Source organism: Tenrec ecaudatus, chromosome 13 (genome assembly GCF_050624435.1).
Source record: "Tenrec ecaudatus isolate mTenEca1 chromosome 13, mTenEca1.hap1, whole genome shotgun sequence".
In the NCBI taxonomy this organism is placed as follows: domain Eukaryota; kingdom Metazoa; phylum Chordata; class Mammalia; order Afrosoricida; family Tenrecidae; genus Tenrec; species Tenrec ecaudatus.
This window is the reverse complement of record NC_134542.1, coordinates 69,135,094-69,158,012: the sequence shown is the minus strand read 5'-3', so window position 1 is coordinate 69,158,012 and position 22,919 is coordinate 69,135,094. Positions and strand designations below refer to the sequence as shown.

Here is a 22,919-nt window from a genome sequence, read left to right as displayed (position 1 = left end):
AATTCCCGTTGTTAGGGAGGGGTCTATATTTAGCCGGCGGGATTAAGTTGCGCCGGCTTGAAGCTGGGCAGAGGACCCTGATCGGCCTTTTGACAGCTGGACGCGTGTGTGTAAGGAGCTCCGGCCTTCAGTGTTCCCTTCCTCACCCAGGTCGCTCCCCAAATGGATTCGCAGCGGGAACTCGCAGAGGAACTGCGGCTTTACCAGTCCACCCTGCTGCAGGATGGGCTGCGGGATCTCCTGGATGAGAAAAAGTTCATCGATTGCACCCTCAAGGCGGGTGACAGAAGCCTCCCTTGCCACAGACTGATTTTGTCGGCGTGTAGCCCTTACTTCCGCGAGTACTTTCTATCCGACGTGGACGAGCAGAAGAAAAAGGAGGTGGTACTGGACAACGTGGACCCTGCCATCCTGGACCTGATCGTCCGGTACCTGTACTCCGCCAGCATCGATCTCAACGACGGCAACGTGCAGGATATTTTTGCGCTGGCCAGCCGCTTCCAGATCCCCTCCGTGTTCACCGTCTGTGTCTCCTACCTCCAGAAAAGACTTGCCCTTGGGAACTGCTTGGCCATCCTGAGGCTAGGGCTGCTCCTGGACTGCCCCAGACTGGCCATTGCTGCCCGCGAGTTTGTGTCTGACCACTTCCTTCAGATCTCTAAGGAAGAGGACTTCCTGCAGCTTTCCCCGCAGGAACTGATGTCGGTCATTTCTCACGACAGCCTGAACGTGGAGAAGGAAGAAGCGGTGTTCGAGGCCGTGATGAGGTGGGTGCGAACGGACAAAGAAAACAAGGTGAAGAACCTTAATGAGGTGTTTGATTGCATCCGCTTCCGCCTTATGACCGAAAAGTATTTTAAAGAGCATGTGGAGAAAGAGGATCTCATTAAAAGCAACCCGGACCTCCAGAAAAAAGTCAAAGTCCTGAAAGATGCCTTTGCTGGTAAGCTCCCAGAACCGAGCAAAACTGCAGAGAAGACGGGGACCGGTGAAGTCAACGGGGATGTTGGTGATGAAGACCTACTTCCTGGTTACCTAAATGACATTCCCAGACATGGGATGTTTGTCAAAGACCTCATCCTTTTGGTGAACGACACAGCCGCAGTGGCTTACGATCCCACAGAAAACGAATGCTACCTTACCGCCCTGGCCGAGCAGATCCCCAGAAACCATTCCAGCGTCGTGACCCAACAAAACCAGGTGTATGTGGTAGGAGGACTCTATGTAGATGAAGAAAATAAGGATCAACCTCTACAGTCTTACTTCTTCCAGGTAAGAAAACACTTTGTAGACACAGAGGGAAGGCTGGTAACCATCCATGTAGCCCATTTTGTGAATCATTCAGGCTGCAGGCTCTTATTTTAATCGCTGCTGAGAAGACTGACAAGGAACTATTTTAAGTCCATCAGTTTGGCTGCTTGTTAATACTTAATAAAATGTCAGGGGATGTTCAAATGTTTAAACGATGACTCAAGATTTTTAAAATATTCTTTTACTCAAAATATGTACCGTGATCCTTCAAAGCCTGGTATTTTAGTAAAAGTTAAATTTAATCTTATACACACATGACTGAAAAATAGGTTTAAAGTACTAAGACAAAGTACTTCATGCATTACAGGGATATAGTTGGTGATCCTATTTCCCAGTTTCTTTGAACTAACTTGAAGTTCTTGGAAGTATCCTTTCAGCTCTTATTTATGGTTACTAGGTAAAAATTTTAAATGATAAGGATTTGTGTGCACAATCTACATGCTTTGGATAACTTTCTAGGAAAAATGCTCTTCATAAGTGTTATTAGTTTGAATTACATATATTTATAAGTTTTATTCTATCATATTTGGGCCAGAGTTGCTCTTAGAGAGTATTATAACTTAGGAATCTGTTTGGTGAAACTACAGAAGTTCCGAAGAAAACAAATTTTCCTCAACGCATAGACTCTTGGTAGTTTTTTTTTGTTGAAGGGAGCATCTTTCACATATCAATGCATTATACTTTATCTGTTTTTGAAGGAATAAATGACAAACCTTTATCTTCATTAATGCCAGAGTCAGTACTTTGTAGGTTACAGCTAGCTCAGAGACTTTGTTTAGGTCATAGCTAATCATGGCCTGTGGTTTCTGAGCACTTGAGTGTTGGCATGGACCAAGATAAGCAAGGGTAGACGGTCATGCCACAGTCACAGTATCCTCTGAGTGTGGGCATGGCATACTGCGCATTCACAGAATTCTGCCTTTAATTAGCTTTTCCTCATCTCAAAACATGCAGGTATCCAGGTTCATTGGGATTCTTAATTTTCAAAGTATAAATAAGAAACTGTCCTCATAGTGATTTGAGTGTAGACCAGAATATTTGCTGAACTCTAATTTTAAAATCAGATACATTTCAGCTAAATCCATTGATAAAAACTACAAATATGTGCACTTTGCTAAAATGGCATGAAAACATGGATGGATGGATTGGATTGGATGGCTGGGTGGGTGGGTGGATGGATGGATACCTAGAAATTGTATATCCAGGGAAGTTATAGCCATATAATAGTTCTTACAAGTGTCTAGAGTTTATTTTTATTCCATTTGATATTTGGTTTGTATTGACTCTACCTACAGCCCAGCCCCTTCACTTTACAGTATTTACTTGATCTGTAGTCTGTGTCTGCCTCATCCTATCAGTACCTTTAAAATGATGTGCTTTTTCACATTCAGTTCCAGAGACCTGCTTAGTGTACTTTTTGCTACAAAAACAGTTATACAAAGTTGGAAGGATTAACTACAGTGTCAATTCCCTGTCACTTCTCAGCCCTTGACTCTTTTAAAAGACATAGAAGGTGATGTCAGAATAAAAGAAAGACCTGACCAGGAAAGAGGTTACAATTTACCATTTGTTTATCATAAATTCTTTTAGGAATAATGTGACCTTTTGTTGCACATTACAGATAGATGATAAGAATGTTACCTATAGTAAAAGAGGTTTGGGGGCAAGGGAAAAATTAATAGAATCATTCAATTTTTTAACAGCATAAGGTCTTAAAATTAATCTAGGTCTAAACCCTAATTATTTTTAAACCCTAATTTTAAGGATTAGGAAACTTGAGCTCAGAGAAGTTAAATATCTCGACCAGGATCACACAGCTCATCTGTAGAGGACCTGACCACCAGCCTACTATCGTAGCACCTCTACGGGGTGTCAGGGAGAGGTAAACAAGACTGTGCGGTGTGGGGCTAAGACCACAAATTCAGGACCATGATGGCTTCTGTTTCCATTTTTTAAACAAGCTCGGAGTTGAGATAGCTCGAAACTGGTTGCCACTTAAAACCCTGGGCAAGTGTTCAAACCTGTGCGAGCCTCCAGTTCCTCTTTTGTAACATGGGTGACACAAGCACACCTATCCAGAGACCTGGGACCGTTGGTATGTGCGAAGCATTCAATGCAAAGCCTATCACAAAATTGAAACTGCATACACGCTCGTTATTTCTCCCACATGGTATGCCTCCTCTGCGATCAAAGGGCTTTGTTTTCTAAAGCAGGAATTTTAGGGACCACAAGCTCCATGCTGAAGTTAGTGACTGCGAACCTAGCAATGCCCACCGGGTGTTTCAATCTGTCCCCTCACATACTATTCCTGGGTGCGTTTCTTTAACTGAGCTTCCCAGACCATCAGTAGAGGCCCCTCCCTATACCACAGGCTTTCATGTCTGCACCTGTTCTTGGTGTGCAAGTGATTGGGTGGGGGGGGGGAGTACTTTTTCTTCAGCTCTAGAGAAAACAACAAATCTGTCTGCACTCCCTCTGAAAACACTTGTCTTGAACTCAGGTGCCCTCGAACACACAAGGATGCAATCTTAAAATTACCAAAGGTTAGTGAGTGCTGAAACCCAGGCCAGCTGGGCCAGAATTTGTCTCCCTCAGACGGTGGGCACTCTGAGGACCATCCGAGTCTCGCAGAACGAGCAGTTACTTCTTAATATCCTCAAAAAAGATATGGCCTCACTTCCCAGTTGTCTGGGACTGAGCGACAGGTCCAGCTGTTCCGGGTGTGGCGTGGGGAGCACGTTAAATATAGCCTGTCCGGGGGTCACTCACACACCTGGCCTTCCTGCTGCCACAATCTGTCTTTCCCACAGAGAACCAGAAGTATCACCATTGCTTGTGTCACATCTGCACAAGGCAACCTGGGCAGAAAAGGTGACAAGAAACCTCACAGTTTTAACCCCTGGTGACTCTACCTTATTATCTCTCCTTTCTCAAAGACCTGCAGAGCTAGGCAATTTTAGCTACTTTGGTAAGCCAAGTAGTTTTTCTCCTCTTCTTGGTAATTTAAGGTTACTATTTAATGCTCTTGCATTGCAGTTTTATTTCATTTGCCAGGTCTCTTGGCTATCTAAATGCGCTCTAAACAATACATAGAGTATTTCTTTCTGGTGCACCTGTGCCTTTTTTTTCTAATAAACTCCATGATTTCTTATCCATTTTTACAGCTTGATAGCATAGCATCTGAGTGGGTCGGACTTCCTCCTCTGCCTTCAGCCAGGTGTCTCTTCGGACTGGGAGAGGTAGATGACAAAATCTATGTTGTTGCCGGCAAAGACCTACAAACAGAGGCTTCGCTGGATTCAGTGTTATGCTACGATCCTGTGTAAGTTCACATGGTGTAGCTGCTTCCTAAGCATTCATGGCGTATCAGTGCTTACAACTACTCATAGTTTCAGAGCAGGAGCCCTAGTGGCATAGTTCCGCATCGGGTTGTTAACCAAAAGGCCAGCTGTTTGAAACCGCCAGCCACTCCATAGGGGAAAGAGGCTTTCTACTCCTGTAAAGATCCACAATCTCAGAAACCCGCAGGTCAGTCTACCCTGTCCTCGGGCTCGCTGAGTCAGAATCAGCTTGATGGCAGTGAGTTTGGATTTTGTTTGTTTGTTTGTTTGTTGTTTTTGAAAGCATCTAAATTCTGTCATCTTCTCCTTTTAGGGCTGCCAAATGGAATGAAGTGAAGAAACTCCCTATCAAAGTCTATGGCCATAATGTAATTTCACACAAAGGGATGATATATTGCCTAGGGGGGAAGACAGATGACAAGTAAGTGCCCTGACATTCCTTACCATTTACACCCAAGTGGTTTTGGACTCTTTACTGGGGAGCTTCCTCTTTTCATTTAAATCTACCTACTTGCATGGGTCGTGGCCCTCCTTAATACTTTAGAGGTAAAATTCAAAATAAAAACTTGAAAAGTTTTTAGAGGATGTTATAAAAAGGAAAACTATGAAATGTATAAACTTCTGAAGCAAATAAGTAGATGCCCGGTCTCCTCTTAGGAATCTGAACATCCTATCCTACCTTCAGCATAAGGGGCCCTCGGAGAGTAGTGGGCCACACACTGATCCAATAACCACCCACCAGTTGCTCAGAGGAAGAAAGGTGAGGCTGTCTACTATAAAGATTTAAAGTCGCAGGTGTGCTAGTCCAAGTTGACGAGGGAAACAAATCCAGAGACACTCATATGTGTATAAGAGAGAACTTTATATCAAAGAGCATTGTACATTAAGAAAACATCCCAGCCCATCCCAGATCAAGTCCATAAGTCTGATATTAGCCCATATGTCAATACTAGTCCATAAATTCCTCTTTAGACTCATGCAATCATGCAATGATGCTGAATGCAGGAAGATCCTAGGCCAGTGGGTGGAAAGTTTTGTGCTCCAGTGGCAGTGGAAGCATTTCAGTGCTGGCGTGGGTCTCCATGTGGCTCCTCCAACCCCAGGGCTCTGGCTGCATCAATGTAGCTCCATGTGGCTTTTCAGCAGGAAGACAAGCAGAAAGTGTCTCCCACCTCAGGGAGGAAGACAGAAGTTCCCAGAATCCTCAGGAGAAGGCCATGCCCACACGGAGGCTTCATTGGCTATGGCCTGATTGACAGGCTAGATGCCAGCCCTTCGCTCAAGTTGACAGGAGACTATCACTGCCACAGTGGGAACCAGACTGCAGTTCTACCCTGTCCAACACGTTCGATAGGAGTTGGAATTGACTCATTGGCAAGAGTCAACCTTTAGTATAGCATTTTGTTTGTTCGTTGACAGCAGAAAAGCAACACATAGGAACAGAAGCCTCATTTCAATTACATATAATTACACTTTACTATGTGAAAAGCAATGAACTTTCTTATTCATTTAGCTCTAGGAGGGGAAAATCAAATTTAACTTTTTTAATGCAGAGAAACAATAATACATAAAAATATAATATTTGTGTCCTTGCAATCCATAACAGAGAATTGAGATAGATGAGTTTGAAACCGATACAAAGCACGATCGCTGGTAAGAGGACAGCGATTTCCTCAGCAAATGTTGCGCTCACTTACTGCCCGAGAGAAGCGATGCGCGGAGTATTTCACAGCGGACCCCGGCTGCGACGGCCCGGACAGAGCAGACCTGCCTGGTATTTGAGTGCCGTCCCTCGTGAGGCAAACAGAACCACTCTCCTGTACAATCCTCACCTGATTTCTGGGCACTTCTTAAGAGAAAGGTCATGAGGTGAGAGGAGAGCGGAGTTCAGACTGCTCCAGAAGTCAGCGCAGCCGGCAGCCTGACACACGGACCGGTTTTCAGTTCGCGCCGAGCAGGGCTCCCAGCCTCCTGTTCCTAACGCTTCCGCCTGACTGGCTCTTGCCATCCTGAGGCAGGCCGCTGACTATCTAGAGATGTCTGATCCTAGCGAACAAGCCAGAAGTGAGAGTCGTAAACCCTGGAGCTCGGCTGGCGCAGCACTGGGCTGCTAACCATAGGGCAGCGTTCTCAACCTGTGGGTCACGACCCTTTCACAGGGGTCGCTTGATTCATAGCAGGAGCAAAATGACAGTTATAAAGTAGCAACGAAAATAATGTTATGGTTGGAGGGCCACCACGACGTGAGGAGCTGTGAAAGGGTCGCAGCAGTAGGAAGGTGGAGAGCCGCTGTGGTAAGGCATTCAGCTCCAACCCCCAGCCACTCGAAGGAAGGGAGCCAGATGAGGCGCTGCCCCTGCCGGTCACTCTAGGTTGAAACGGACTCCATGGCAGTGGGTTTGGCTTTGGTCAAGGCAAGCCTTGGAGGAGAGGTAAAATATGGAAATAGGTTAGAAGTAAGAAGCTCTGCGTACTGGAATTAATCGTAGTTAGTCAATAAAAATGATACATATGGCACAGAAAGTGTGATTCTTAGAAGCAATGGTTTTCACTCTAAAATAACATCTTTTGATAGCCTCTTTTATCTCAGCTGATTCTCCCACATGAAAATGCAAAGGAAACTATATAAAACCCCAGTCAGTGCCGTCTTACACAGGACACTTTTTCTAGGTAAATGGCATTGACAAGCTGTAGGAAGACTTGTTCTGGCTCCTGAAACATACGTCCCTGCCAAATGACTTAAATTGTTTCCTTCAAGCAGTGTTGGTAACTAGGAAACTGATATGTCAGTAAGAAGTATACAGGTCTCGTCAGTAAGAACATATTAATCTTGCTGGGGAGGTGGACGGAAAGGCAGGGGAGGAAAAGAAGAATATTTAATCTTGATAATATGGTTAGCCAAGAAAGCACGATTTGCCAAATGCCGAAGGCAGGGACTTTGAAATGAGTCACTTTCCAAAAGTCAGCTCTGTATTGCACTAGTAACTGTCACAGAATCGGAAGACTGTGATTTCGTATCATGCTCTGAGCAAGAAGTTTTACTGGGGAAAAAAAAGAAATTTTACTGAAAGTGGTCCTGTAGTAAATAGGAGAATATATGTTTCCAGTCCAGTTAACTGGTCTTTTACAAGATTCGAGGAAGGGGAAAAAAAATCTCCTCCCCAGAAGTTGGAATTAATTTGGTCTTACCAGATATATCCAGTTAATGATCGTTTGGCATCCTGAATTTCCATGTAAAATTATGGGTGATATTGAAATTATGGTTAACTTACGGGTAGCCAACCAGAAGGAAAGCACATGCGCAGAAGGAAATTTCACAGGAGCTGAGGTTTCTCTGGTTGTTGCCTGGAGTTAAAGCAGCCCTCTCTGTTAATAGTGTCAGGAAGCTATAAGCTCGTGCAGCCCCACATCGCTAACTGCCCTTGGCAGAGTCAATGCGCAGACGAAGAGCTCTTGGGAGTTTTGCTGCGTTGTGCTGGGTAGCAGATTGTCTGGGTGCAATGTGAAGTTTTTAGCAAAGCAGTGTCTTCCCCAAAATCTGAAGCAAAATTTGCCAATGTAAAACAAAATTCTAAAGCAGAACATTTGGTTGTCTGTCATGTTTACAGAAAGTGCACAAACCGGATGCTGATCTACAACCCCAAAAAGGGGGACTGGAAAGATCTGGCTCCCATGAAAACCCCCCGCTCCATGTTTGGTGTGGCAGTCCACAAAGGCAAAATTGTGATCGCAGGAGGGGTCACGGAAGATGGCCTTTCCGCTTCAGTGGAGGCTTTTGACCTCTCAACCAACAAGTGAGTTGCATATGAACCGCTGCACGTCTCCCATGTGGGACAACACGTCAGCTCTGTAATGACGACGCGGGCAGAGGCGGGCAGAGGTCAAGGAGGCCCTGCCGTCTGTGTTTCTTGTGCCATTAGTGGGCAGGAGACTCCTCCCTGTTGGCGCACTGCATGCGTTGTCCTTTGGAGCACAGAGGCCCCTCCAGTTAGCGGTGATCTGTTCCATGTGTCCTTACTTGTCCTTAACTTTGTGAATTTAATTGTACAAAGATAAGGCTTCTATAAAATTGCATACAGGGGCTTCAAAAAGCTCATGGGAGAAAAAAACGGAATTAAAAGATAACAGAATTCTTTGGCAAGCCTTTTGAAGACCCCTTCTATATGTAGAATAAACCCACTAATTCATGTCTCCATAGAGTTAAGAATATTTGAAATATATCATTTCATTAAGGGTAAACCGGCCCCCACTTAGCATTTCATGCCTGCTATTGTAAATTACCAAAGCCTCAGAAGTTTCATTTCTTTATGCTCTTGATAATTTCTTTTTCTTAAAAATCTTCCCTTTGGCTTTCATTGGTTTCAAGTTAATGTGAAAAGGTATTTGATATATTCTTTATAGAAAATTATTCTTTTTAAAATGAGCTTATAAATCTACATGAGTATATCTTTTTAATACTCTTAGTTCAGCAATGAATTTTTTTTAGGAACCATGCATACCTAATTAAAAACAGATGTCAGAGGAAAAAAATAGACATCAGTACCTGAAAATCATGAGGAACTTATAAGGCATGATTTAAGTAAAACTTCATTGAAATCCTGTTTTTGAAGACTATGTAATGAAGAAATGCTCGTGACATACAAAGTGAAAGCAGTATCCACAATTGTAAACATCCTGTATTCTTAGTTTTGTGTGGTGTTAACATGTGTATATATTTACCTGCTCTTTAAAACATGCCAAAGTCACAGCAAAATGTTCATAGTGATTATGTTGGCGGCAGATGAACATGGGGCAGAGTTGGGTTTATTCCTAGGCCTTTTTGTACTTTCCAGATTTTCTACAGCATAGGTACGTCATTTTCTAATTAGAAGCCAAATAATGTTTTACTTTGAGAGTCGGAATAATGACAGTAGTTACTGAAATGACTCCGATATTTCCAGTTAGTTGGGTGCATTTCCCCTTTGCTTGTCCTGTTGCAGATGGCTATTAGTATTTTTAAAAGCCCCCTTTCATGACGTCCGTAGGATATAAATCACGACAGAGAAATCTCCTCAATTCCTAAACTCTCCTTATAAAGTACTATTGTCAGTCCGTTGAATCCAACACGGCAGCAGGTTCGAGGCCTTGGAGCCTAGACCCACCCCAAGCCTCCGCAGTCAAGGACACGCAGCACCGCTCGGCTGAGGGTGCCGAGAGAGCCCACGTGCTCTCGGATTGATCGAGAGCCTTATATCTGCATGTGGTTATAGCTTTCAAATCCGGAATATTTAAATATATCCCAGCCACACATTGCCTTAATCTTCCAATCCCAGTGTCTGTGGAGGTGCTGCAAACTCACCGGCCGCTCTCTGGGAGAAAAGGAGGCTGTCTGCTCCCTTAAAGATTTACAGTCTCAGAAACCCCACCCCATAGGGTCGCCATGAGTCAGCATCAAATCAATGGCAGTGAGTTTGGTCAGGGGTGGGGGTGGGTTATATTATTTGAAGACTTTAAAAATATATATTTTTATTAGGGCCTCATACAACTCTTATCACAATCCATACATGCATCAGTTGTGTAAAGCACATTTGTACATTCATTGCCCTCATCATTCTCAAAACGTTTGCTCTCCATCCAAGCCCCTGGCATCAGATCCTCATTTTTCCCCTCCCTCCCAACTCCCCCCTCCCTCATGAACCCTTGATAATTTATAAATTATTATTTTGTCATATCTTGCCCTATCCGAGATCTCCCTTCACCCACTTTTCTGTTGTCCATCCCTCAGGGAGGACGTTATATGTAGATCCTTGTAATTGGTTCCCCCTTTCCAACCCACCCTCCCTCTACCCTCCTGGTATCGCCACTCACACCACTGGTCCTAAAGGGATCATCCGCCCTGGATTCCCTGTGTTTCCAGTTCCTGGCTGTACTAGTGTACATCCTCTGGTCTAGCCAGATTTGTAAGGTAGAATTGGGATCATGATAGTGGGGAAGGAGGAAGCATTTAGGAACTAGAGGAAAGTTGTATTTTTCATCATTGCTACATTGCACCCTGACTGGCTCATCTCCTTCCTGAGACCCTTCTGTAAGAGGATGTCCAGTGGCCTAAAAATGGGCTTTGGGTCTCCACTCCGTATTCCCCCCTCATTCACAATGATATGATTTTTTGTTATGATGATGCCTGATACCTGATCCATTCAACATCTTGTGATCACACAGGCTAGTGTGCTTCTTCCATGTGGGCTTTGTTGCTTCTGAGCTAGATGGCCGCTTGTTTACCTTCAAGCCTTTAAGACCCCAGACGCTATCTCTTTTGATAGCCGGGTACCATCAGCTTTCTTCGCCACATTTGCTTAGGCACCCATTTGTTTTCAGTGATCATATCAGGGAGGTAAGCACACAATGACATTTTTTGTTCTTCGATGCCTGATAACTAACTGATCCCTTCAGCAACTCATGATCACACAGGCTGGTGTACTTCTTCTATGTGGGCTTTGTTGCTTCTGAGCTAGATGGCCGCTTGTTGATGAAGACTGTTTTATTATTACTATTTCAGTAAGTGTATTTTTCATTTCTCAGTAAATGTATTTGGCAGCACATTGACTGTGTTTCACTCGTGCCTAGATGGGAAGTGATGCCTGAATTCCCTCAAGAAAGGAGCTCCATCAGCCTAGTCAGCCTGTCTGGGTCCCTGTATGCCATCGGGGGCTTTGCCATGATTCAACTGGAGTCGAAGGAGTTTGCCCCCACTGAAGTCAATGACATATGGAAGTAAGTTCTCTTCACTCCCGTTTCTTCTCTTTTTTTCATTTTATTGGGGGCTCATACAACTTATCACAATCCATACATGCATCAATTGTGTAAAGCACATTTGTGCATTCGCTACCCTCATCATTCTCAAAACATTTGTTCTCCACTTAAGCTCTTGGCATCAGTTCATTTCCCCCCTCCCTTCCCACTCCCCCTCCCTCATGAACCCTTGATAATTTATAAATTATTTTGTCATATCTTACACTGTCCGACGTCTCCCTTCACTCCCATTTATCTGAACCAACTATTACATCAAACAAGAAATAATTGATAGCCAACTTATTAGTGAATACCAAGCCAGACTTTTCCCCACCACAGAGCGACTTCTTGGTTGTAAACAAAACTTTTTTGAGACTAATTGATATTTTGCACCTGCTACTATTTGGTCAAGCTGTGAGTTTGGAAAAGCAATGACATTCTCCAGGCCTGTTTCTTAATCAGTAAAATGAGAGTCGGGCTATTGATTCTTTAAACTCTGTTCTTCTCTAGACACCTAATGCTCTGACCCTCCAGTGGCGAAATACTGCATACCGACCATTCTGCTCTCTCCCAGGGAGCTGTTTATTCCTAGGAAACGAGAGCTCTGAAGAAATGTGTTGAATCCATTAATTAAACTTTTCACCCAATTTAAATGGTATTCCACTTGTTGGAGGATTCATTTAATAAAAGCTTTTGAAAAAGAAAAAAAATAAAGGCAGCCACCTATGTTCGCTCCTGGGTGGTGCGGGGCAGTTCTCCCTCAGTGTGACTGGAGGGATAAGACCCTGTGAGGCGCGTGTGTTTCAACCCGGTATGATAGTTGTCCATGGAACCCTGCATCGGCAGAGATGGAGACCCGCTCTTGCTCAAAGTCAAGAGCAGAAGCCCTCAGACATGGCCAATAGAGGTGAAGGGGGATTAATTTTTATTGAGTAAGTACTGTGTGTCAGATCCTATGTATAGGAACAGGGGAAATCATGATTAAGCTCATCACCAGTTCTTCTCATGACTTATTTATTTAGAAATAAACCACCCCCTCAGTAAAAGGCAAATGGCTGAGCGTTTTACTGCCCTTTGATTCCTAGAGAGGCTTAGCTGTCTCCAGACACATGCTCGTTCAGCTGGTGCATTTCTGGAGAGGAGCTCAAGTGTTACCATAGGGACAGCTTGGCCCTCTTCTGAGTGAGAGCCAAGAGGGTGTTAAGGCTACAACCACCCATTGTATCTTTAAAAACCCATAGTTACCTGTGAAGCTGGCTACTTAAAAGGTGCTTATCAGTGATTTTTTTCCTTCCTCCATCAGGTATGAAGATGATAAAAAAGAATGGGCCGGGATGCTGAAAGAAATCCGTTATGCTTCCGGAGCTAGTTGCCTAGCAACACGTTTAAACCTCTTTAAGCTGTCTAAATTATAGACAAGAAGGTGACAAAACATAATAGATTGGGAGGTGGTTTATTTGGAAAACAGAGCTTTAATTTATTCTGCTGTTGTTTTTTAAGCCTGTACAGCGATTTATTTAGAAACCTATTATTCACTAAGGCCTACAAGGCTAGCAATGAGTGTCAGCACTTCAAAGTCAGTTAATCTGCAATGTACGTTCAGAGCTTTAAAAGGTTTCTGATAAGTCAATATTGCCGTGAACAAATTATTTAGTGTGTTAATATGTTTCAATCAATTATAAAGGAGGTCCTAAATTTACACTGTCACTAATCCCATAATTTGCATTGTTAAGGTACACTCGTTTTCTGTAACAAATGAAATTAAATTGAAGAGTGAGCCATGTGCACCTGCATCTGAAAAAGAATACTGTTTAAAAAAAATACTGTTAAAAATGTCAATGGTTCAAAATACAATAGAAATCCTGTGCATTTTAGTAAAGAAGATTAGATGCCATTTGGAAACGGTATCTGAGGAGTGTTATAAATAGGAGCATAATTTTCTCATTTGTAGAAGAAATTCTCTAAGTAAAATGATCAACTTCAAGTGTTTTTGTTTTATCTCCATTCTTTTTTGCGACTAGTGTATTCTGTTTGTGATTTCCAACTCAGATTTCAGACTTTGAAAACCAGTACATTGGTCATCAAATCACTAACTACATTATCTTTGTAGAAAGATGGTGGGGAAGATCAGTGGGCAGTGGCTGTTGGGAGTAGAAGTCAGGGCAGGATGGTGGGAGCATGCCATCGCTGATGGACGTTTTAGCTATTATCTCCACGTGAGGTAAGTCTTGATGCAGATTTCTGAAAGCAAGAAAGGTATTGTGTCTTCTAGTCAAGCTGTTTGCTCTCGTTGTATTTAGTAGGCTGACTCCTCTGACTATCCCTGGCCACCAAATTCAGTTATATTCAAGCCATCAGTCAATCACCTATATTGCCACATGCCAATTTCCCACTCCTACTAAGCTTTCATAAGCAGACACTTGACTTCTAACCTTGCATATAATATTTTCTGAGAAGCCTGACATGGGAATAAAAATAATTGTTTATTGAACATTTGTAAAACAACACATATGAAACAACACAAAAATAGAGCTATATTGTCCCTGTCATGTATACTGAAATATACTCAACAAACTTGTTTTACTTTGGATCCCTGAAGTAGAATCTTGATTAGTTTCTATATTAATATTGCTCTGAACCGTACCATGTACAAGATCAGTAGATCCTCATGGTAGGAAATCCTGCAAGTCCTTCAACAGATAAATTATTAGGTGATCATCCAGGGACTAGAAGGAAAGTCCAGTAGACTGAAACAGACTTAAAAGCAGAGAAGGGGGAATTACGCACACCTGGTTGATAAAACTGTGGGGCGAGAGAATGCTAGCAAAGACATGGAATCAGGTTACAACACTTCTTATAGGGTTTCTTTGGAGATGATTAAAATGTTCTGAAATTGAGTATGGTGATGGAGCACCTGTCTGTAAATACAAAAAAAAAATCACTGAATTGTATACTTTAAAAGGTCAAGTTTATGTGAAAATTCTTAGCCATAACCACATGCCTTGAGGGAATGTCAGTGGACGTGGGCCATAGTGTCAGCCAAACTCAGGCAGCATGACAAAGTTCACAAAGACGGTGTTCTCTGTGAGGTTACGGTGAGTAGTGACGGTGATCCAGCTAGGGAGGGACCAGCCAAGGGGCAACTATTGGTCTCTCGCCATCCAGAGGAAAGTAGAGTGAGGAAAATCAACGACTCCAGGAAACAATTGGTCCAAAGGATTAATGGACCCTCGAACTACTGGCTCCACTACCCTGAGAGCAGGAGACCGAGCTACTGCTTGGCTACCGTTACCAACCTTCCTGATCCAGACCACAGAAGGCCCTGAACACAATGGGAGGGAAACGTGAAACCAAAGTCAAAATCAAAAGAAAGATAGACTTACTGTTAGGTAACTAGTGGCAGACACCAGGGGTTGCCCCTCTACCTGCCAAGGCCTCCCGATCAAGGCTAGAGGGCGGCACAAATTCAGGCCCTGGAGACAGGAAGCCAGTGCACTGGGGGCGGGGTAGGGGTGTTGCAATCTAGGCCAGGTGAGCTTAATTCAGCCAATGGGGCCAACCAGTACCGTCAACCATGGCTCCCAGCGAAGGGCCCTGAGAAGGCCAGAAGTGCGAGCCCACTGCCCTCTTTTCCAGCTGCTGCTCCTCCGCTGTGCTGTGGTTTCTGCGGCCTCAGGTCGCAACGTGTGGGTGTGAAATGCCCCGAAGGTGGCTGTGTAAAACCTGTAACTTCTATCCTTCATAAAAACTCACTTGGATCACAAACTAGGCTTGGGATTAATTCTTTCTCTTGGGAAGCCAAGGACCGAGGTGTCTCCCACCAGAGAAACCTAACATTACTGATATGACAGAGAACTCACAAGACGGTGGTCCTTAGACCTCCTTTAAACCTGGAACTCAACCACCCCCTGATGATCACCTTGCAGCCAAACAGCAGACAGGCCTATAAACGAATGATGAGAGTCTGGAGGAACATGCCCTGCAGAACAGCTAAGCACATGAGGCCCAAAGGGCAGCCTTTGCCCCCAAAATAAAGCTCAGAAAGGAGGAGGAGGGGAACTGGAGACCTCATGGGAGGAAGTGGAAAGAGTGCTGTCACATGGAGGGACGTGCAACTAATACCATGAAACAAAATGTGTACAGTTGAATCTAAACCTAATTCGCACTGTAAAAATTTCAACCAATTTAAAAGAAGGGTCAATTTCATGGCATGTGAATGATTTCTCTATTAAAAGAGCTTTTTTTTTTTTAAGAGCTTTTTTTTTAAGTTACAGTCCCGGTAGTTTAGACAGGAAATTCAAAAACAATGTAATATACAGGTGTAAAGTCAAGAAGTATTGCTATTGGGTTCTAGTTCATGTATGCATGGATTTACGCCAAACAAAACATGTTTAAACATGGCTCCGCAATCAGTAGGTGGCTACAGACTCATTCTCTAAAATGTATGTTTACCTTAATCTCAAAACCAAAACAAAAATCACTCCATCAAGGAGCGACCCTGTAGGACACCATGCAGCTTCCCCTGTGAGTTTCTGAGACAACTCTTTACAGGGGAAGGAAGTCCAGTCTTCGCTCCCCCCTCTCCCACCCCTCCCTCGAAGTGGCTGGTGGTTTCAAACTGCTGACCTTGTAATTAGCAACCCAACACATAACCCCTATGCAACCAGGGTGCCTGTCTTAATCTCAGGGTGCCTTAAAAAATACTTTTGTGTCATGGGAAAAAACTTATTTGTAGGCCAGGACTAATAACAAAATGTCAACACTCCAGTGGACCCAATCATTGAAGTTTTGTAATAAGCTCACGAATTTCTGAGAATATTGCCCCACCTAGTTGGATCAATCTAAACAGAAAGTCAGGCAAACCTCCAAGGGTCATAACTTAATCCCCTGAAGACGACAAAACTGCCATTTTACAGAAGCAACAATCAAAAGATGCAGAATTTTTGGAGGGAGGGGTTAAAATAACTAAACTCACTGCAATGGAGTTGGGCCCAACTCTCAGGGACCGGACAGACCAGGGTAGAACTGCCCCTGTGGGTTTCTGAGACTGTCACTTTGTTGCTGTTACGTGCTGTTGAGTCAGTGTATCACAGAACCAAACATGGCCTGGTCCTGCGCCACCCCCAGCCCCGCTGTTCCCGTGCCTGAGCTCCCTGTGGCAGCCGCTGTCGCTCCAGCTCAGCAGGAGTCTTCTTCTCCTTCGTTGCCCCTCCATTTACCAAGCATGGCGTCCTCCTCCAAGGACTGGTCTTTCCTGAGCACAGGTCCAAAGTACATGAGATGAAGCCTCTAAGGAGCATTCTGGCTGTACTTCTTCCAACAAAGACCTGTCCTTTTGGCAGTCCGTAGTACTTAGCTTTTTCTCGTGGAGTGGCTGGTTGTTGTGGCAAACTGCTGACTTTGTGGCAGTAGCCCAACGCCCAACCGAGGCGCCACCTGGCGCCAAGGGGAAGGGTTAGGGAGAAACAACGCCCTCAGAGGTGTACAGACAGATGGAAGATAAATCGAGAAACAGTAGCTTCACATTTTGATCTTTTTTATTAAAGATTTCTGTGATTTTTTAGACGTTTGAACTTACCCTGGTATATAAAGTATCAGTCTAGAGAAAGATCAAGAGATATGATATATGAAAAGTGAGATGAGGTATAGTATATGAAAAGTGAGATTGCGTGTAAGAATGTATAGGTTAAAAAGCACACTGGGATCATTTAACAATGATTCTATCTAGACAATAACTAGCTCTTCAGTTCTTTACTTACTCTCAAGGAGAGTAAATAGTGCCTTAGCCTCCCTCATCAGTCCATTCATTTTCTTTTAAAAGGTGCACGGTAAAATATTTTACCACATTCAGATGTCTAGTTCTTGTTAGATACTTAAATATCAGAACCATATTAGAATTTATTATTTGCTTATTATTCCATTCATCCATGAAAATGATTAAACATTTAGATTTTTAACATACCAGCTAATGTACAGGAGGATCCTGAGGAAACTCAGAAGGAAACGAGTTACAAGGGGAAAACTTTCACTTGCTAGTTGTTCTGCTGTTTTCCCCACAAAAAATTCCTGTGATGTCCATTTTACACCAAATCATTAAGTACTAGGGCACAAGTTTGTGAAATCACTGGCTATTTTAAACAAGTACCTCAACCACTAACTGTGTGTGTCTTCTGTGGTGGCTTACACGTCTCTGTGTCAGATACCAGCGGATCATCCGTGCTGTACAGGTTTCAGTAGAGCTTCCAGACCCAAACTAACAGCAGCCTGCCAGCCTACTTCTGAAAATTAGCTAATGAAATGCTTATGTATCACAAGAGAATACCATCTGATCGTTGGGGAAGATTAACCCCATAGGTTGAAAGGCACTAAACCATAGCTTCCCAAACTTAACCTGGCCTACTGCCCCACTTCAGAAAAAACAACTACTCCGTCTCCCTTCAGGCACTAAGAAATGCTAGCAAGTTTCTCCTGAGGGGTTTGCCGCACAACAGAGGAGGCCACACATGCAAGACATCAAGACAAGACACTATGACAAGACAGTATGACAATAAGTGGAGCAGAGATTTACTACGCAAAGCATGATTCAATCACAAAGCATATCATCTTATGATTTCAGGAAGACATGCTGTCCAGGGGCATGACATGGGATTTTCTAAGGGTCGGGTGGCAGGACCCCACTGACTCACCTCAGTCCCTGTCCTATCTCTCCCAGCGGCCTTTACTCTTGTATCTTGCTTAGTGCTTATCCAGCACGATTGGTCTCCTATTCCGTGGCTTGTGCTGCTTGTTCTCCAGGGAGGCGGTGTTGAGATGAGTCATCCGGACCTCCAGGATTACACATGAGCTGAGGCTGTCTGGGATGGCTCATGGAGCCCACTAAACAAGATTGGTGGGATGAATCAGAGGTCTGCGTGACCCATCCCTAACTGCCTTCCATCTTGTTAGTTGAAAGATTATCTCAGGACAATGGTTTTAGTGGTTCATCTACCCTCCATTGCTATAGAATCCACAAGACTGGAAATTCTTGTCAGCATCTCCCTCTTTGGGTCAGAATTCTTTTATAAAACATTGATCAACATGCTCAGTAATGGAAGCAAGAAGCCACCCAGTTCTCATTGCATGGCAAAGGAGGCAGCTGCTCATGGAGGCAAATAGTCACACATTCCATCTCCTCCTCCTCTCTCTGGCCCCTCTTCTTCCTCTGTTGCTGCAGAACAGAAATCAATTCTTGGGCCTGGATGGTCATTTGCAAGCTTTTAGTAAAGACCCCAAACACTGTGCAACAAGATAAGAGGTCAAATAGAAGCATTAAAAACGTTATTAGGCCAATTATCTGGTATGTACCATGAAACCATGAGCCTAAACCTTTAAACCAAGGAATCAAACTATGAGGCTCTTGGTTGTACGTAACAGGCAGAACAGCTATTTTTATTGTTGCTGTTGTAAGCATATCTATGACACACTTTCAGCAATTTAATTTTTATAAGTATACAATTTAGTGGCAGATATAATTGACTATACAACCCTACCCTTAATCTATGTGATTTTTTTTCTATCACTGTTAATCCCCTCATGCCTAATCACTACTAATAAACTTTGGTCTATTTGCCTTTTCTCATGTTTACACACACACACACGGGAAGTCAAGGAACATCTGTCCTTTTATGACTGGCTTATTTCTCTCAGCATAGTGTCCGCAAGCTCCATCCATATTACAACATGCACTGCATCTAGACTTCGTTACTCCTACAGGCTGAGTAGTATTCTATCGTGTGTATGTGTGGACCACATTCTGCTGATCCATTCACCTGTTGATGGGCAGTTAGGATGTTTCCATCTCATGGCCATTGTGAATGATGCTGCGATAAACAATGATGTGCATCTTTGAAATGCTTTCTTCACTTGGCTTCTAGGAAGCTGCTCTCTTTTTCTCCTACCTCGTTGGCTACTCTTGCTCAGACTCTTGCTGGTTCCTCTGCTTCTTGCCTGCCTCACAGCTCAGTACTGACCTCTTTTCTGGGCCTATTCTTAAGCACACTTTAATGATTTCATCCATCTCATGGCATTACATACTGCTGGTACCTTCCAAATTTACCTCTGGAGCATGGGACTCAATTTTTTTCAAGATAATTTTATTGGGGATCCTACAACTCTTATCACAATCCATACATGCATCCATTGTGTCGAGCACATTTGTACCTTTGTTGCCATCATCATTCTCAAAACATTTGCTTTCTACTTGTGCCCTGAGTATCAGCTCATTTTTCCCCTCCCTCATAAACCCTTGATAATTTATAAATTATTATTTTGTCATATCTTACACTGTCTGGCAACTCCAATTTTATTTTTTGAATTGCCTATTTGATATATCCAGTTAAATTTATAAAACGCATAACAAACACAGCCCAAACCAAATTCATGATCTTTCTTGCCTCCAGTTATTCCCATAGACTTCCCATTGCAGTCAATGACAATGACATTCTTTTAGCGGCTCCGGACAAAAACTCAATTACTTGACTCCTTCCCTTCTCTCATTCTTTCACCCTTCATATCTAGTAGGTGAGTGAATTGTTTTCCACTGCCTTCAAAATACATTAAAAAATCTGACCATTTTTTACTCTGGAACTACTCTGCCCAAGCCTCTGCCTTCTTCCTCTTCCTCTGCTCCCTCTTCTCCTTCTCCCTCTTCTTCCTCCTCCTTCCATCTTCTTCTTCTTCCTTCTTCTTCCTCCTCCTCCTCCTTTCCTTTTTAGTGATATTGTTGACTTAAATGAAGAGTGAATTAGTTTCTCATGAACAATTTGTATATAAATAGTTCTGTGACATCAGATACAACTTTAACACTGTATCCACATTCTTATTACTTCCACTGTGTGTTCTGTTTCCATTGACCTAGCTTCCATTTCCATCTTTGCTTTGGGGCACATATTGACGGTATGATCTCCTGTAGTTGCTTAAGGGACACACGACTCATGGCTGCTATGCCTTATTTTATAAATCAATCTATTGCTCAGCCAAAAGTTGACCTTCAGGAGTGGTTTCAGTTCTTGGCTAAAGGTGTTTTAGGAGGTTAATTTTGGAGGTTACTCTCATGCAGTACATCTGGTCTTTTCACCTATTTGAGTATTTGATCTATGTTCCCCCCAACCCTCCCGTCTTACTGAGACCTTCTACCATGTGCCTGTCAGAAGTTGGCAGTGATATCCAGGTACCATCTAGTCCTTCTAGTGTCAGGGCAAGAGACTGTGGTTCATGTGGGCAATTAGGCCTATTGACTAATTTCTTGAGTCTTGGGTTTTCTTCATTCTTTCACTCTAGAAAGTAGAAACCCACAATTGCATCTCGGCCACTTGCCATTCTTTAGGAGCTCCGGCACTACTACGAAATTTTCTGAGACCGTGATTCTAAACCCTTCAACCCAGCTGTTTCCATGAGTTGTTTGGTTGGGTTTGGTTATGCATTCTGCTGTGACCTGCAAGGTCAACAGTTGGAAACCACAGCCAATCCTTAGGTGAAAGACAGGGATTTCTACTCCCATAAACAGTGGCAGTGTTTGGAATTCTGGGAGAAGTCACCATATATATCTAGTAACAGTGTCACTTATATGCTTTATTATATCTATGTATTAACATATGCCTAAAGGATACACTGAGGAACCCTGGTGGCATAGTGGTTACACGTTTGGCTGCTAACTACAAGGTCAGCATTTCTAAACCACCAGCTGCTGCTCAGGAAAAGGCTGAGGATTTCCACTCCCATCGAGAGTTGCAGCCTTAGTCGTCATTACTATTGTTACAAAATTGAAGGTATAGCAGTATTTATCAAAGTTGTCCCCTTTTGTTACGTACTTCCTGGTGTTTTCATTTATCATGGTCACATTGTGTGGACCTCATCTTCATTTGGTATTGCCTTTCCTGTCACCAAAAACAACTAGTGTCTCCAATCTAGTGATTCTCCCATCCTGCCCTCCCAAGCCTGGTAGTAATCATGAAAGAATGTGTCTTTCAATGTTTATATACAGTCCTCACTTTTTATAACAGTGGGAACATACAATATTTGTCTTTTGATGATTGACTTATTTTTCTCAGCACAGCATACTTCATTTGTTATGTTTTATGTTCTCGTTAGTTTTGTAATTGTCTAGTATTCCATTGTGGCTCATACAACTCTATCACAATCCATACATACATCAATTGACCCTCATCATTCTCAAAATTTGCCTTCCACTTGGGTTCCTGGAATCAGCTCATTTTCCTTTTTTCCCTCCCTCTCCTTTGCCGCTCCCCCTCCCTCATGAACCCTTAATAATTTATAGATTATTATTTTATCTTATCTTACACTGCCCGGCGTCTCCCTTCACCCACTTTCCTGTTGCCCATCTCCCAGAGAGGAATTTATATGTAGATCCCCGAGATCAGTTCCCCTTCTACCTCTCCTTCCCTCCCGGTATCACCACTCTCACCATTGGTCCTGAGGGGTTCGTCTGTCCTAGATTCCCTGTGTTTCCAGATCCCAACTGTACTGCTGTGCATCCTCTGGTCTAACCAGGTTTTCAAGGTAGAATTGGGATCGTGATAGTTGCGGGGGAAGGAAGCATTTAAGAACTAGAAGATTATGAGTTTCATTTTGCTACACTGGACCCTGAGTGGCTCATCTCCTCCCCACTACCCCTCTGCAAGGGATGTCCAGTTGTCTACAGATGGGCATTGGGTCCCCATCATGCACTCCCCTCATTCACGATATGATTCCCCCCTACCCCGCCTTTGTTGCTTGAAACCTGGTCCCCTCCGCCCTTCATGATCACACAGGCTGGTGTGCTGCTTCCATGTGGGCTTTGTTGCTTCTGGGCTAGATGGCCGCTTGTTACCCATTGTGACTATTATCACAGTGTATCCATTCACACTGATGGGCTGGAGTTGTTTCCATCTTTTTTTGTTACTGTAACGCTGTGAATGCACATTGGTGGGCACCACTGTTCATTTCTTGACTGGATTATTCCAGTCTTTCCTTATCCCAACAGAGCAACCAAAGTAAACTGGTTACATCTGCTCCCATAAAGATTTTTGGTTTAGAAATATTCTATAGATTTACTACGAGTCAGAATCGAATCAATGGCAGTGGTTTGGCGCCCCAAATACTCTACCTTCAGGTAGCCTTACCTCCTTACATCTTCTCTCAAAATATCACCTCAATGGGTCTTTCCTAGATTATCTGAACTAAAATTATACACCCGAAGACATCCCTATCGCCTGTATTGGATTTTTCTCTACTGAACTTAATACCATGTAAAATGTATTTTATTCATTAGTCTGTTTAAAGTCTGACCGCACACAGAAAACAGGATGCACACACTACTGTGTCCCCAGTGCAGAAATCAATTTCTGGTGCAGAGTATACACTCAAAGAATGAGTGATAAGCTGCTTATGTTTTGTAAAGGCTACATGTCTTTTATATTAAGAACATTAAACAATTTTCAGCCCACATAATAGGGAAAGTAC

The 22,919-nt window shown here is 43.2% G+C and overlaps 1 protein-coding gene across 1 annotated transcript; it reads left to right on the top strand.

Annotated features, from left to right (window-relative positions):
* Nucleotides 1-155: 155 nt before the first annotated feature.
* On the top strand, nucleotides 156-13,345 carry KLHL41 (kelch like family member 41). Its single transcript, XM_075529214.1, has 6 exons — nucleotides 156-1,272; nucleotides 4,476-4,633; nucleotides 4,966-5,073; nucleotides 8,261-8,446; nucleotides 11,256-11,402; nucleotides 12,724-13,345. The coding sequence occupies exons 1-6, from the start codon at nucleotides 163-165 to the stop codon at nucleotides 12,833-12,835; spliced, it is 1,821 nt and encodes a 606-aa protein (XP_075385329.1). The 5' UTR covers nucleotides 156-162; the 3' UTR covers nucleotides 12,836-13,345.
* Nucleotides 13,346-22,919: the final 9,574 nt, after the last annotated feature.